This window comes from Bos mutus, chromosome 10 (genome assembly GCF_027580195.1).
Source record: "Bos mutus isolate GX-2022 chromosome 10, NWIPB_WYAK_1.1, whole genome shotgun sequence".
NCBI lineage: Eukaryota > Metazoa > Chordata > Mammalia > Artiodactyla > Bovidae > Bos > Bos mutus.
This window is the reverse complement of record NC_091626.1, coordinates 2,985,486-3,000,826: the sequence shown is the minus strand read 5'-3', so window position 1 is coordinate 3,000,826 and position 15,341 is coordinate 2,985,486. Positions and strand designations below refer to the sequence as shown.

Below are 15,341 nucleotides of genomic sequence, written 5' to 3'. Positions count from 1 at the left end.
GGACTGCAAGGAGATCCAACCAGTCCATTCTGAAGGAGATCAGCCTTGGGATTTCTTTGGAAGGAATGATGCTGATGCTGAAACTCCAGTACTTTGGCCACCTCATGCGAAGAGTTGACTCATTGGAAAAGACTCTGGTGCTGGGAGGGATTGAGGGCAGGAGGAGAAAGGGATGACAGAGGATGAGATGGATGGCATCACTGACTCAATGGACGTGAATCTGAGTGAACTCCGGGAGTTGGTGATGGACAGGGAGGCCTGGCGTGCTGCGATTCACGGGGTCGCAAAGAGTCGGACACGACTGAGCAACTGAACTGAACTGAAAGGGTTTTATCTAGGGATTGTCATTTTTCTCTCTGGGACACAGTGATTTTATTCAACAGAAAGGCTAATTTTGAGCTTATATTCCCTAAGGCCATGAAACTATGAATGTTTGACCTAAGAGTTGCATTTATTAACAGTAACTGAATGAAAGTGAGAATGCATGAGAAAGAGGGGCAATAGGTGACACGTGATCACATGATACGTGTAAAAACTGAAGAGACAGGCTGCATCTACTCTAGTCTCCTTAAAGGGATGGTTGTTGGCACGGTGAAAATGGTGGGCTTTGAGACAGAAAACTTATTTTTTAAATATTCATTAATTTGGCAAAACCAGGTTTTAGTTGTGGCATGTGGGATCTTTGATCTTTGTTGTGACATGTGGGATCTTGAGTTGCAGTGCATGAGCTCTTCACTGTAGCCTGTGGGATCTAGTTCCCTGACCAGGGGTTGGACCCTGACCCCCTGCATTTGGAGCGCAGAGTCTTAGTCACTTGACCATCAGGGAAATCCCAGAATAATGTAGGTTTGGTGAAGAACCTGCCTGCCAATGCAGGAGATATAAGAGACGTGGGTTTGTTCGCTGGGTTGGGAAGATCCCCTGGAGGAGGAAATGGCAACCCACTCCAGTATTCTTGCTTGGAAAATCCCACGGACAGAGGAGACTAGTGGGCTACAGTCCATGGGGTCACAAAGAGTTGGACACGACTGAGCGACTCATACTACTACTACTGGAATGTTATGACCACAGGTTGTTAGATTTTTGTTGGGCGTTGTACCAAACGTCTTCTTCCTAAAGCATTTTCAATTCTTCCTTTACAGTGAAGATACTGTTGTTGTTGTTGCTGTTCAGTCTCAGTCATGTCTGACTCTGTGACCCCAAGGACTGCAGCACGCCAGGCTTCCTTGTCCTTCACTATCTCTCAGAGTTTGCTCAGACTCATGTCCATTGAGTCAGTGATGTAATCCATCCGTCTCATCCTCCGTCATCCCCTTCTCCTCCTGCCCTCAGTCTTTCCCAGCATCAGGGTCTGATGAGCCGGCTATTTGCATCAGGTGGCCAAAGTATTGGAGCTTCAGCTTCAGCATCAGTCCTTCCTATGAATATTCAGGGTTGATTTCTTTGCAGGTTGGCAGAAGGTACTGATGGTACCTTCATTTTAGTGTCATATCCCATCTCTCACCTTCCATCTGAGGAGGGCTAATGGTCACAGGCGTGTACAGTGCTGGCCTGTGTGACTAAGGGCTCAGGAACTGCCAGGTTTCAGCAGAGGTGGGAGGCGCCTTTGCCTCAGGACATGGGTGACTGCCCAGGTTGTTCTATGACCTGTGAATCCCTTGTCACTCAGAGCCACAAAATGTCCCACAGCACATGTGCATTTTTCACTTGAGTGAAAGTCCTCAAATGTTTCCATTCCTTTACCTTGGCTGAGGGTACTAAGTTTCACTGCCCCCCAATATATATATACATACATATATATATATATATATATATATATATATATATATATATATATATATACATACATTTTTTGGCCGGGGTAGGTGACCTCAGGGAAGTTGACAACTGAATAATTGGGCTCTGGTGAGAGACCAGAGCTGCTTCCCTAACAAGGAGTAGAGGAGGCAAGTTACTAAGAAAGTGGGAGCTGGGAGAGGAGGAAACCTCCTCTTTGCGCTTGGCTGGAGTCTGCAGACCACTGCCTCCCTCACACTCAGCCTTTATCTGGATCTGAAGCTGAGTGAGCTCCAATCCAGAGGTTCTAACACTACCAGGATGAGCAGTCCCACAGTTTCTAATTCCTCTTGTAGCTGCTCCCCACCCCCAATACCATGTGGGAATGCCAAGAACGTTGGGTCAGAGGAAAACCTGTAAGTGGAGAAAAGGACAGGTCTGGGGGGAAAAAATTCGAAGTATTTCTAACAACTCAAAATAAGCAATACCTGTGATACGTTTTCTATTTCTGGGTTCACTGACTTGTAACATATTGAATACAGTAAGTTTTAGAAAGCATCACTGCCAGGGCTTTTGTCTGTTTGTCCCCTGGCCTAGAAAACTGAAATGCAGCACGTCCATCAGGGCCTCTTGCAATAGTGACAGCGAGGAGAGGTGTTGCTCGTGTCACGCCTTTTGATGCTCCAAGCCGCACGTCTTCCAGGACACTATCTGTTAAACGACCAGTTTGCTAATTTTCTCTGAATAGATTGGCTTGACAATTTTGCTAGAATGCACACACTGTTTCAGGGAGGGTTACACAGACAGGGAGAACTATGTTAAGGCTCCTGAACTAAAGGCATGGTTTTGGTCTAAGTTTTCGTTGAGCCCACCAGCACACCCCTAATCAAGTTTCCAAATCCTAAGCACAAGGCACAAGCATTATCTACATTTCTGGATCATATTTATGAAGAGATTCTGTGGGAAGGCAAGAAGAAAGAGCAGGACAGAACCACAAAAAGCATATATATGCTATTTATATCCGCCTGCCAAGGCAGGAGACACAAGAGACATGGGTTCATTCCCTGGGTTGGGAAGATTTCCTGGAGTAGGAAATGGCAATCTACTCCAGTATTTCTTGCCTAGAAAATTCCATAGGCAGAGGAGCCTGGTACAGTCCATGGGGTCGCAGAGTCAGACGCAACTCAGCAAGCACACACACACAGACACACATTTTAGGATCACTTAAAAAAAAAGCGTTACAGGACCAGGAAATCAATAAATGAATTCATAGTCCAGTAACTTGTTGTAAGAATTAATTAGGTGAGTGGAAGAATTCATAACCTTTACTATGAGGTATTAAAAGTTTAAAAGATAGGCAATGGGATGTTTGATATTTGTTGCGTTATATTGGAAATAACATTTAAAAATACCTACTGTCATTTGTTAAGATAGATGCTAGGATTTACAGAGCTCCACTGATATCTGTATCTTTTTATACTCATTTTGTAGATGAGAAAAAGGAGAAAAGGAGGCTCAGAAGGATTAAGGGTGCTTAAGTACACAGAACTAGCAAGAATTCAGTTCTAAACCCAGTTCTGACTTTTAACCTCCTCTTTCCATTTTTTCATTCTACTTCTCAAGACTGGGCAAAGTTGAATAACAGGGCTGTAAAACTTCAATCCATCTTTCAAGATTTGACTGCAACCCAACCAACAGATTTTTATCCCAATTTCCATATTGTTTTGGAATAGAATTATTTGATTATTGCAGATGCTTTGATGGAGAGTCTCTGGCAAAACAGTTGCCAGTGGAGGTGACATTAGGGAGAAAGCATATAAAATTTTCTAGATCTACTACCTGTTATGACTTTGGTTGATGATTTTTTAAGAGCATGGAATCTTCTTTCTAGTGGCTAACTCATGACACTGTGTATAAGTAGGGGAAATGAATAAAAGTATTGAGGAAGGTGGTGCTGTTGTAGTTCACAATGATCAGTGGTGGTTGTATGTTCTGCCATTGGCTGTAGAGAAGAGAGGCTAGGGCATGGTAGGTCGAAGTGTAACACATTCAGTTATCATTAGAAATTTGTGAAAACAAGAATGTAATCTAGAGCAAGTTATAGAGCTCACTAAAGACTAATCTAAGGTCTCCTCAGAGGATCTTGTTTCATGTTCAATGCCATGTGGGGGAAGGCTTGGTACCATCAGGTAGAGTTATGTTCATTCAACAGATCATTGACCACGAATTCTATGCAACAGATGGGTTCTTGCCTCCTCTTCCAAATTGTGGATGTTTGGTATTATTTAAAATACAGAAACAAAAGACCATATACTTTTGTTTAATGATGTCTGGTCTGTATATACTTTGCATAAACAGGAAAAGATGAATTAAATGACATCCTCCTTGAGGGACAATTAATGGAGCCAGTGAACAAACACCAGGCAATGAAATCTAAATTAAAACTCATTTCTCTGCTCTCTTCTTCAAAAAGAGGAACAGTATATTATTTTTGCCCTTGTCTTCTAGTATTCTGGGAAGGTGGTGCTAATTGATCAGTAAAGTGATAATTAAGCTTAATTATCTGCTATTATGGTTTTTAGTCACAGAGGTAGACTAGATAAGAACTAACTGCAAGAATCACAAGAATTAATCATTTTTTCACAATTTCTCTCTTCCTTATATCCAGTGTTTATACCAAATACTTGATGTATTTTTGTATGTTACCCAAAATAAACTTTTATCTCATCCATGAAGTAGAAATCCTACTGGAGTAGGAATCTTAAGTTCATTTAACTCAGCAATTTGTTCCTATAAGCAGTACTCTAATACTTTTACTTATTTGCAAGCCTTGTCTTCATTCTACACTGAAATATATAAGGTGTGTGAAAGAGCTTTATTTTCAGTCACTCTGCTTGAGTAATAAATGGTAAGTGATTCTCACGCAGTCTGAAGGAATCATACTTTTACGTCCTTGATCTTGAATGGAAACGTTTTAATTTTTGCATCAATTACGGAAAATAGTTATGAAAGTGATTTTATTCATTGAACTATGCAAGCTGATGAATATGTAGCTCTAGTTTTGTGTAAAGAAAAACACTTGGAGGCTATCTCATAGGGCAGACACCAAAGGGTGCTGTGTAGAATCAAGGGGAAGAGGGTAAAGGCAGAGTTCTCTGAAAATGAAGGAGTCTCTTTTGGGTGTAAGCCAGCCCGAGAGGGCTGGTTTCAGAGTTGTCCAAGTGAAGCCTGATTTTTATCATGTTACCCCTGCCAGCTCTTCCTAGGCTCTAGAGACTACCAGGTTAAGGAAATCCAAACTACTATTACCTCAAAGGTGGTTTTCCCAAACCCAGTGGATTTTTAGAGTAATTCTGGAAAGAGATGTATTTGCACCAATAAATATTGAGTTCCTTTTCACAGAAACTGATCTTAACAGCTGTGAAACAAGCGTGCTAAAACTTTTGAAATTTAGCAGATGGCATTCACTTCCCGGTACCAAACATGTAACCACAGACCAAGAGTACAGACCGACCATTTGCTAGAGTTATGCTCATTTATGTTGATTATGCTATTAGAAGCTATGCAACCACAAATGTATATGAACATGTATGTATATAATGCAAACAGAGTGAACCATGGGCCTCTCATAATAAATCCATGGGGAAAGATGAAATAAGTAGTTTACATCTAAAATTCTGCATCATTAGTTGGTATACAGTGGTGTACCCTGATACTTTCTTCAAGCAAATTTTCTGATAAACTAGGAATAAAATAATTCTTGAAAGCATCGGTGTCCTAGTTCATATTATAGGTTTTGATGTAACAGTCTCACTTTCCACATAACTTGGAAACAAAATTAAATAGACATGACATGTGAACTCAAAGAATGGTAAGCTGGCTGGGTCAAACAGTTTTGACTATAATATTTCATAATGAGAGAAAATCTTAGTGACGAGGTATGGAGTAATTGAAAGACTTCTGCCTGGCCAAACTTTCGGAAATAAAAATGATCAAAGTGCGTTAGATGATAATCAATCATTTTACCTTGAAAATAATGTGAAAAGTAAGCCTTTAGAAATGTCGAGTGACCAAATGTGTGCAGAAATTAACTTTTTTTTATTATATATCATATAATGTAGTAGTAAAGTCTGTTTGAAGTGCATGAATAAAAAGTTAGTGAAATTACAGGAGGAACAATCTATATAGCAATAATAGGTGCATTCCCTGTGCATCTGAAAGAAAAAAAAAGAGTTTTCACTCATTTTGGCCTAAAACTTAGTGTTCAGGTTCCCAGGATTCTGACATCAGAACCCGGATAACGCTGATTAGAACCATAGGGGCTTTACAATAAAAGCTAAAATATTGACCATATGATGGCAAAAAGTCTTATTTTGTGGTTAACTGATTCTCTTCTAGCTACTCTCTGATGAAGTTGGTGGTGCTGTAGAGGAGGACCGCCGCCTCCTGGACGAGGACCGGGACCGCTCAGCGTCGTAGGGGACGTGCTTGTCGTAGTCGTCCATCTGAGCCTCGAGGAAGTCTCTCTGCTGCTGCCTGATGGTTTGGCTTATGAGCCCAGGCAGGGCATGGATGCTACCAATCAAAGTCTCTAACTTCGTTTCCAGGGTAACGATCCTCTTCTCAAAGTCTTCACTTCTTTCATTTAAGTCGGAAATCATGTCATACATGATGTTCTGAGTCTAGAAAACAGGAGTGAGAAGAACAGAGAGACAACGAATGAAGGTTTAATTACACTTGCCCTGGAAGCAGACTAGCCAGCTATCAGAGCTTGAGGGCTGGTCTCCTTTTGGCAACTTGCAGTGCAACAGGGGTGTCAGCTAACTGAACACGTGACCTGGCCAAACAAATTTGGTGTGTTTGTTCAATGCCAGGGCTTAGAAAAGTAAGACCATAGGAATTAATTTGATTCAGTTGCAGAAAATGGTGTGCAGGTATTGCTGGTGGTATGTCCAAGGATTTTAAGTGGTGTGTGGAGAGACAAACATGTTTTGATTTTATATTTATGTATATATTTTAAGGGTTGTTAGAAAAGTTAGCATGTCAAATTCATTATGTAACATGTAATACTAATTAGGGTAAGTCTGATTGTTAAAAACAAGCTGATTTTAAAGAACAACATATAATATTGCAGATGGTATTGGGATATAGCAGCCATTTTGACTGGAATATGAATGAAGCTTAGGACAAACTGATTTGATCGAGTAATTTAGTAACTTAAAGCAATTAAAAATGCCTAAATATCTTTTTGCTGCCTTATGTTCCAAATTATAGGCTCTCCTTTGGGTCAAATAGAATTTTTACAGATAACTAGCAATGGCACCCCACTCCGGTACTCTTGCCTGGAAAATCCCATGGATGGAGGAGCCTGGTGGGCTACAGTCCATGGGGTCGCTAAGAGTTGGAAACGACTGAGCAACTTCACTTTCACTTTTCACTTTCATGCATTGGAGAAGGAAATGGCAACCCACTCCAGTGTTCTTGCCTGGAGAATCCCAGGGACCGGGGGAGCCTAGTGGGCTGCTGTCTATGGGGTCGCACAGAGTCGGACACGACTGAAGTGACTTAGCAGCAGCAGCAGCGAGAAAATAAATGTTAGAGGAGATACTAAAGTTACCAATCCACCTTGTTAGCTATGGCTTAATTAGAACTAAGTGGTTTGAAATATGAAAATGTTTTCAGTGTCCTAGTGAACTTTGCAACTGGTTGTCCTGATCAGAGGATATTCATAACTGACTCCCAGTTATAGTTCTGGAAATAGGGAGACAAGAGACAGGGAAAGAAGACTTCAGTGCTGACCAGCTTAGAACCAGAGAGGGAAGAAGGTAATTAAGAAAGGAAGGCTGGCGACATTAACCTTAACCCACTGCAGCCTTTTCCAAGCCTCAGACCTTTATGGCTAAGCCTGCTCTCCTATCATATTTCCCTCTATAATACGTGTTCTTATCCTGTTTAAGAACCCCTTAGTGATGATAAATGAACTTACTGAATAAGGAAGTTACTGTTCAGAACACAGGCAAACCTTCCTGGGTTTGGCCAGGAAGACAGTTCATTAACTCTATGTTTACTATACAGTCTTGAGACTACGTGAGACTATTCATTCAGCAAATACTAATCTCTTTATGTCATGGACAGTCTGCAATAATACTAAGCATGGCACTAAAGAAGTAACTGAAAGACACAGCATCTTGCCTCACAGATATATAATTTTACTTCAAGAGTATATTTATTATGTATAATAGTATATATTATAGTGAAACGATATATATTATATATATTATTTTCAAGTGACCTCTTTTATTTTTTCATAAATATACCCAATTTCTTTTATCATTCGATCTAGGAGTGATAATAAGAACCTGCTCCTTCTTTGTTCACAATGTGTCCCATTGAGAACCACGGGTGTAAATATTAGTTGAGCACATCTTCAGGCCTCATATATATGTGCTGCCCAGCTTAAATGAACAATACATGATCTCCTAGGGGTTCACTTCAGTTCAGTCACTCAGTCGTGTCCAACTCTTTGTGACCCCATGGACCGCAGCACGCCAGGCCTCCCTGTCCACCACCAACTCCCGGAGTTTACCCCACTGAGTCGGTGATGCCATCCAACCATCTCATCCTCTGTCATCCCCTTCTCCTCCTGCCTTCAATCTTTCCTAGCATCAGGAAAGATGCTAGGAATCCGTTTTTGACTTTTCAAATGAGTCAGTTCTTTGCATCAGGTAGCCAAAGTAATGGAGTTTCAGCTTTAGCATCAGTCCTTCCAGTGAACACCCAGGACTGATTTCCTTTAGGATGGACTGGTTGGATCTCCTTGCAGGCCAAGGGACTCTCAAGAGTCTTCTCCAACACCACAGTTCAAAAGCATCAATTCTTTGGCACTCAGCTATCTTTATAGTTCAACTCTCAAAACCATACATGACCACTTGAAAAACCATAGCCTTGATTAGACGGACCTTTGTTGGCAAAGTAATGTCTCTGCTTTTGAATATGCTATCTAGATTGGTCATAACTTTCCTGTCAAGGAATAAGCGTCTTTTAATTTCATGGCTACAGTCAGCATCTGCAGTGATTTTAGAGCCCCCCAAAATAAAGTCTGACACTGTTTCCCCATCTATTTGCCATGAATAGATGTAAATCTTACTCCTAGGGGTAAGTCACTAAATACTTCACTTCTATTTGTAAGATATCAAATATTCCACTCTAACATATTTATACAGTATGTATTACTGATGGACAGGGAGGCCTGGTGTGCTGCAGTTCATGGGGTTGCAAAGAGTCAGACACAACTGAGCAAATGAACTGAACTGATATACACTAAAATGAATTTAATTAATGACTCTAGGACAAATAGGTATAATTTTTGAAGAATATGATGGGGCCCTTGTAAAGGACATAGTTGTTACAGCAAACAAAGAGCAGAACACAGGTCTGACTGAGAACTGCCTCTTTCAAAGCATTCATGTTAACAGGCTCAACACATACATAAATGTTGTTCTAATGCCTCCTTTAAAATTTAGAACATTGAAAGGAATGTCGTCATTGTTGAAAAATATTCATATTTTGAAGTACAGTTTACTTGAAAGGAACAACCAAAATAAACCAGATAAAACATCTAAATGTAATATAAGAATTGGGGACTATTAATGTACTTTTAAAAAGTAGTGTGAAGACATATAGATCAATGGAACAGGACAGAAAGCCAGTTGTTTAAAATAGGTAAAAAAAGATTTATTAATGAGTTATATTTAGCCTTGAAAGTGAAAGTCGCTCAGTCATGTCTGACTCTTTGCAACCCCATGGACTACCCAGTCCACGGAATTCTCCAGGCCAGAATACTGGAGTGGGCAGCCTTTCCCTTCTCCAGGGGATTGTCCCAACCAGGGACTGAACCCAGGTCTCCCACACTGCAGGCAGATTCTTTACCAGCTGAGCCAGAAGGGAAGCCCATTTAGCCTTGAACCTCATAGTAAAACCCAAGATCTGGCTCTGCTCTCATAGGGATGAGACTAAGCTACATATAAGCATCCCAAAGGTATTGTCTCATAGCTTATTTATATTTGTAACTGAACTTCAAATTCCTGTAAGCAGCGAAGCTTTTAGAATGTGTAGAGGGAAAGTGCACACTAAGCAAGAGTCTTAGAAGAATTCTTCTAAGCAGGGCCGTCACGTTGGTAAGTTCTGCCGGTTTGATTGGTTAAATGTCTTTGGAGGGGCCGCCTCCTGAAGTGGTACTGTTTTCTCTGCAGGGGTTAGCTCCAACAGGTGTGAATATGGGGGCTGAGACCCCAAGCTCACCTTCGCCAGGTCCACCAAGGTGTTCGCCTGGTCGTTCAGCTTCCTCTGCTCCATTTTTACACTCCTCAATCTAAAAGACAGAATCTGAAGTCAGAAAGTTTTTTTTTTTTTTTTTTTCTTTTCTGCGACTATCATAAGCCTTCCAAAGAGCATGCACAAAATTGACAAGAGCAAATAACTGCATGGATAATGCCTTGAATATTTGAGGGTAAAGTCCCAATTGGTTATGTATCTGGTACAATGAGAAGCATGCTTCCCCAACACCGCAAAAAGGAAGGGAGAGAGAAACAGATAAGGTGTCCTTAGGACAACTATTAACCAGGGAGTCAAAGTTGAATTGAGAAAGGCTCATAAGGATTTAACCATATGAGAAAAGCCAAAACATTCCTTAAAGCCCCAGTATCGTGACAAATAGACATAGGAAGAAATATGCAAAGCAACAGGAATTTTATCAGTGTTGGCGCATGAGCACCTTCCTATGTCTACGTGACTAGATACAGGTGTTAGCCCTGTTTAGTCTGAAATGGATTGGGTTAGGTATTTGAACCTGATGAAACACAGTGATAAGTGAGATTCTCATTAGCAACAAGAAAACTTTTATTCAACCAGCAGCAAGATAACTCAAAATACATAATTCTCTTATTCTTCATTGTATTTATTTCACTTGACTTTTACACTGCCACTGAATTTGAAGGGAAGCCAGACCATTTCCTTGGGAGAATTTCCCTTCATTTTTTTTATTGTAGATAAAAGTCACAGGACAATTCGAATGTCTGACAGATGGTATCTCTTCTACTTGTAAAGTTACTTTTAGAAACTTTTAAATAACATTGAGTATATCTGATTGACAGTCATAAAACCTTTTTTTTAAAATTCTGAATGAGTACTTACTATACTGTAACTGAGTGACAGTAATATTTCAACAAATATTTATTCAGTGCTCATTACCTAGCAAGAAATTAAGATTTTCCAACCAGAGAAAAGCAGTCTATTGCTCTTTAAGTCAACCATTCAAAGCCATGCTCCAAGAGAAGCAGGTCTCTGATATACTTTGTGAAAACCCATGCTAACCTTATTACTCTGGTGACAAGTCATTTTACAAAGTATAGTGTTAATGCTGGAGCATGTATTCTTGATTATTTCCCAATTTAAATGAAAGGTAATTGGCTAGAAGGGATACAAAAATTCACAGGGCAAGATTTTACTGCCAGGGAGATTTCTGTAACACATGTTCACGATGCTCAGTGATTTTTGTTCTGAAATATGGATCTTCAATATGCCACCAAATCTGTCCAGAGTGAAAAGATAGCTCCTCCTGCCAGTGAGCATTTAAGTGACACCTGCTTCCGACACGATCTTTACCAATCTCAAACAGGTTAAGGTCAGATCTTGTGATTGTGACTGTGTGTTTCTTTATTAGAAGACTTGGAACTAATTTAACGGGCTCCTTTTTATGCTATTATAGTAATGGGATATGTTTTAGTCTAAAAGAAATCTACAAACACATATTTAAATCTAATATGTTGTTGAGAAATGTTTCTCTCTAAGTACTTAAAAGGGTTGCAGTTCTTGATGTGTGCCTTTTAAAAAAGAGTAAAAAAAAAAAAACAAAACCCAAACACAAGCAAACCAACTTCAAACAGGTGTGGGTCATTCTAGAGAAATGTATGAGTGTCAGACGCAGACCCTGTGCTCCTTGGCCCTAACCTGACATTCAGTTTCTTTGCGTGTGAAAAGAAGAGTGTTAGATTGGGATTTTCTTTCTGAAGAGCTGGATTTATACCAATGGAGGTGTTCTAGATGACTAAGTGATACTCAAGCAAGACATTAAAGAACACTAAACCAGATGGAGAGAGAGTTATTCCCTTTAATTCTCTTCCAATTCTTGAATTATTATAAGAAAAATCTCCCGGGCTAGTCCTATCCTGTTTTTATCTTCTAACACCTGCTCTTCCCCCTCCTCTTTTTTTTTTAAAGAGGGAGCAGAATCTCAGCTCAGAGCTCTCTGCAGGCAACAGCTTGTGGCTTGAGTTCAATACCAGTGGCTCAGTTGTCAACCAGTTTACCATTACCTCTCTCTCCTTGCTGGGAGTGACATATTTTTAAATCCATTTATGACAGGGATTTATATCAAGCTTTTTTTTTTTCAAATTTAGGGAAGTCATAGCAGAGTTGGCACATGAATGACTCAAAGTTTCGGACCACCAGATGGGAAGTCTCCAGCATTGGGTCAGGACAGCACAGTTCTGAGCTCTGCAAGCCTGCTAGCAGGGCCAGTGCTGGGCCCCTGGCTGAAGCGGGTGCTTCCCCTTCCACACAACATACTTCTCTTGGCTAACTCTATTGTGCCTCTGACAGTAGAATTTTGCCCATTTTATTTTCTGCTAATCTGGAAAGCTGATGTAGAGTAGCCTTGAACTTAAATCATCTTGCCGTGTTGCCGCTTAGACTGCCTGAAAAGTAGAATTGGTACGGAAAGCCTACGTAAGCTGCAGCTGCCAGAATAAAAGGTAACATGCAGACGTGTATTTTACTTCTCCCCCCACCCCAAAAGAAGAATAAGAAACATATGTTGATTTCTTCCTTGTGAACTTCACTTATCACAGGAAAATATCATGATTTCGGAACACATTTCCACAGCAGCAATCAGACTACTAAAATTCACAATAGAGGATCCGCTTGGATGCATGCAGCCGGCAGGAAATTCTGCAAATGCTGAAAGGAGCGGCTCACACAACTTACTTCCGCGCTCTATGTTTCATTTTGTTGAAATAAAAAGACAAAACAAAAGAAAAGAAACTGTAAAATATTCTGGAACAAAACAACACAGAGTGGAGTTCAGTGTGCACAGGGGGCTCGATTCGCTAGCTGGAAGGTCCTGTCAAGATTCTGCAGGATTTGGGCATATTGATCAAAGAGAAACACTATTCCATTACGTCACCACCCTTCTGCACTGCTACTGTACTCCCCCACCTGAAAGCACATAGCTTCCTCCAGAACTAGAGTTCGGAAGGAAGAACTTGGATCAAGTTGTCTTGGCCTCTTTGAAACGTGACATTCAAGTAAAATAGGAGATGTTTTTGCCTAGTGTGAATAGGATATAGTTAAATGGATACTACTCTAAACAATAGGATTACACTTTTTTTGGAGGGGATACATCTTTTCCAAGTCGGGGCTATTGGGAAGCCTGGTTTTCTGAAAGGTGGGTAATCTAACTCTCTCTGTTATGGAAATTATTGGCTTTTTGGCTTTGAGACAAGTGCATATTAATTGATGAGTCTCTAGCTGAGACGTAAGAATGAGAAGCTGTAAAGTTGATACCAGAGAAAGTGGTAAAAGTTACAGAAACAGAATGCTTCATGGCACTAAGTGATGATCCCCAAAGACAGACAGGGTCCTAAAAAGAGGACACAGGCCTGCAGAGTTAGGCATCCATCGGAGACTAGAAAGTCCTGCGTCCGGGAGAGAGGCCATGAGGCTTGGGAAAGAGAAGGAGAGCTGAGACAGAGGCTGGTAGAGGGGACAGAGCTACTGCAAAGCTCTCAGGACAAATCAGAGGAGAGCAGAGGCCAGGAGAGCTCTAGTGAATGAATGGGTACATTTTCCCTCAACTGGCAAGTCAGATTGCCCCCGCTGCTGATGGACAAGGCTGGGCAGTGAAGGCAGTAAAGGCCATGCCCGTAGGAATCGAGCCCTGTGTGCTTTCCTTTATGACTTCACTAAGTTCAAATGAAAGGTAATTATGCATAATTAGAATAATCTAGCCCCACCCAGCCCGTCTACTTTTCACAAAGTTGTAAGGACCCTCCCACATCAAAGGAAACCCCATAGTCCCAAGACTAATTTACAAAACAATTTATCTTTGAGTTGCTTGAAGCTCATCTGCTTTAGAAGTACACACAGCTACAGAAGAAACAATGAGAAATGTCTGAAAGAAGCAGAAGAATCACCTGTGGCTTCCTCTGCCCAAAGGCAGCGTGCTGAAAGACACATGACACCTACACCATGAAACCCTTCACATCAGGTCAATACGTCTTGTGGCAGTATACCAATCGCTTAGGAACAGCTTTTATACTTAGTTTCCCCAAATATTTTTTTGCCTTTTTATTATAGGAATTTTCAAACCTATAGCAAAGTTGAAAAAAATTTTACAATGGATATCCCTAAGTTGTCCCCCAACGTTTTGAGTGTGAATGTATTCTGAGCTTAAGAGGTCTATGACAAACTTTTATAAATATATGAATAACCACCATTTATATATGGCTACAGAATTATGAGGAAAATTGTCAAAGCATTTATTTGTTTCAGTTCTATGAAAGTTTATCAATGCCATCAAAGGCAAGTGTCACATTTCATTATATACTGGAGACATGGTACACTAGCAGGAAGGGACACTAACACAATCCCAGAGGAAATGGGATGTGTGATTGCTGAACCCAGAGACTGACCCACTGGCTCAATTCCACGTCACCTCTCATCCTTTCATCCCAGGACACTACAACTTCTCACAACCACAAAGGTAAGTTTTCTTTTTAATAGATCCGAACAAAATAGGTTAGTATCGAAACATTCAAGTACAAAGAAAGAACTCTCCGCAGTATGCCATGTGTACCTCTTGTATGAACGCTGAGGTTACTGTGTTGTATGGTTTGGGGGGGCATGTAGGAACGATCACTCTACCAGGAAAGTTTACCAGGTGACTCTTGAGGGGGAGGTGAAAGCATAGCATCGCTCAGGGGACCCACTCTCTTAGGTCTAAGCCTCAAGAAATCAAGATGTGTCGGTGAGCAGTCCAGGTGTGGTGCCTAGCTTTAAAGGTAGCTATGACTCGAGGAAGCAAGTTCCTGCTTGGGAGCTGGGTCTCATACAATGTTCCTCTTTTTCACTTTTCTTCTTCGCCCAGACTTGGAAAGAGTACTACCTTAACATTCTTTTCTTTGTAATGTGGAAAATGCATAGTTGTGTGTGTCCAGTCAAGTTACAGAGCTGAAGCAGAAATAAGGTCACTCTGGGGCTGGTGGCAGTGAGGGAAAGGACCCGTGTGGATTGCTAAGACGGCAGTGAAGACCAGCTACTCCGCCGCGTGTGCAGAACCTCCTATTTTAGAGCTTGGGTTCTTGGATTTTATTTTCATTAGGGAAGGGAGCAATTTCTGTAGAAATACATGTATGTCTATAGACATAGACACATTCCACATTTTCAGTGTTACCTCCTTAAAAAGAGCAGTGGATGGGCCGGTGGAAAGGTAGAGATGAATGCTTGGT

The 15,341-nt window shown here is 40.9% G+C and overlaps 1 protein-coding gene across 1 annotated transcript in view; it reads right to left on the bottom strand.

The window, feature by feature from the left end:
- Positions 1–5,374: 5,374 nt before the first annotated feature.
- KCNN2 (potassium calcium-activated channel subfamily N member 2) overlaps positions 5,375–15,341 on the bottom strand; it is a 505,075-nt gene continuing 495,108 nt past the window's right edge. The window contains exons 10-11 of the mRNA XM_070377191.1: positions 10,078–10,147; positions 5,375–6,458 (exon numbers count right to left, since the gene is read on the bottom strand). Coding sequence (XP_070233292.1) covers positions 6,171–6,458; positions 10,078–10,147 — 358 coding nt within the window. The 3' untranslated portion in view covers positions 5,375–6,170. The remainder of the gene's footprint in view (positions 6,459–10,077; positions 10,148–15,341) is intronic.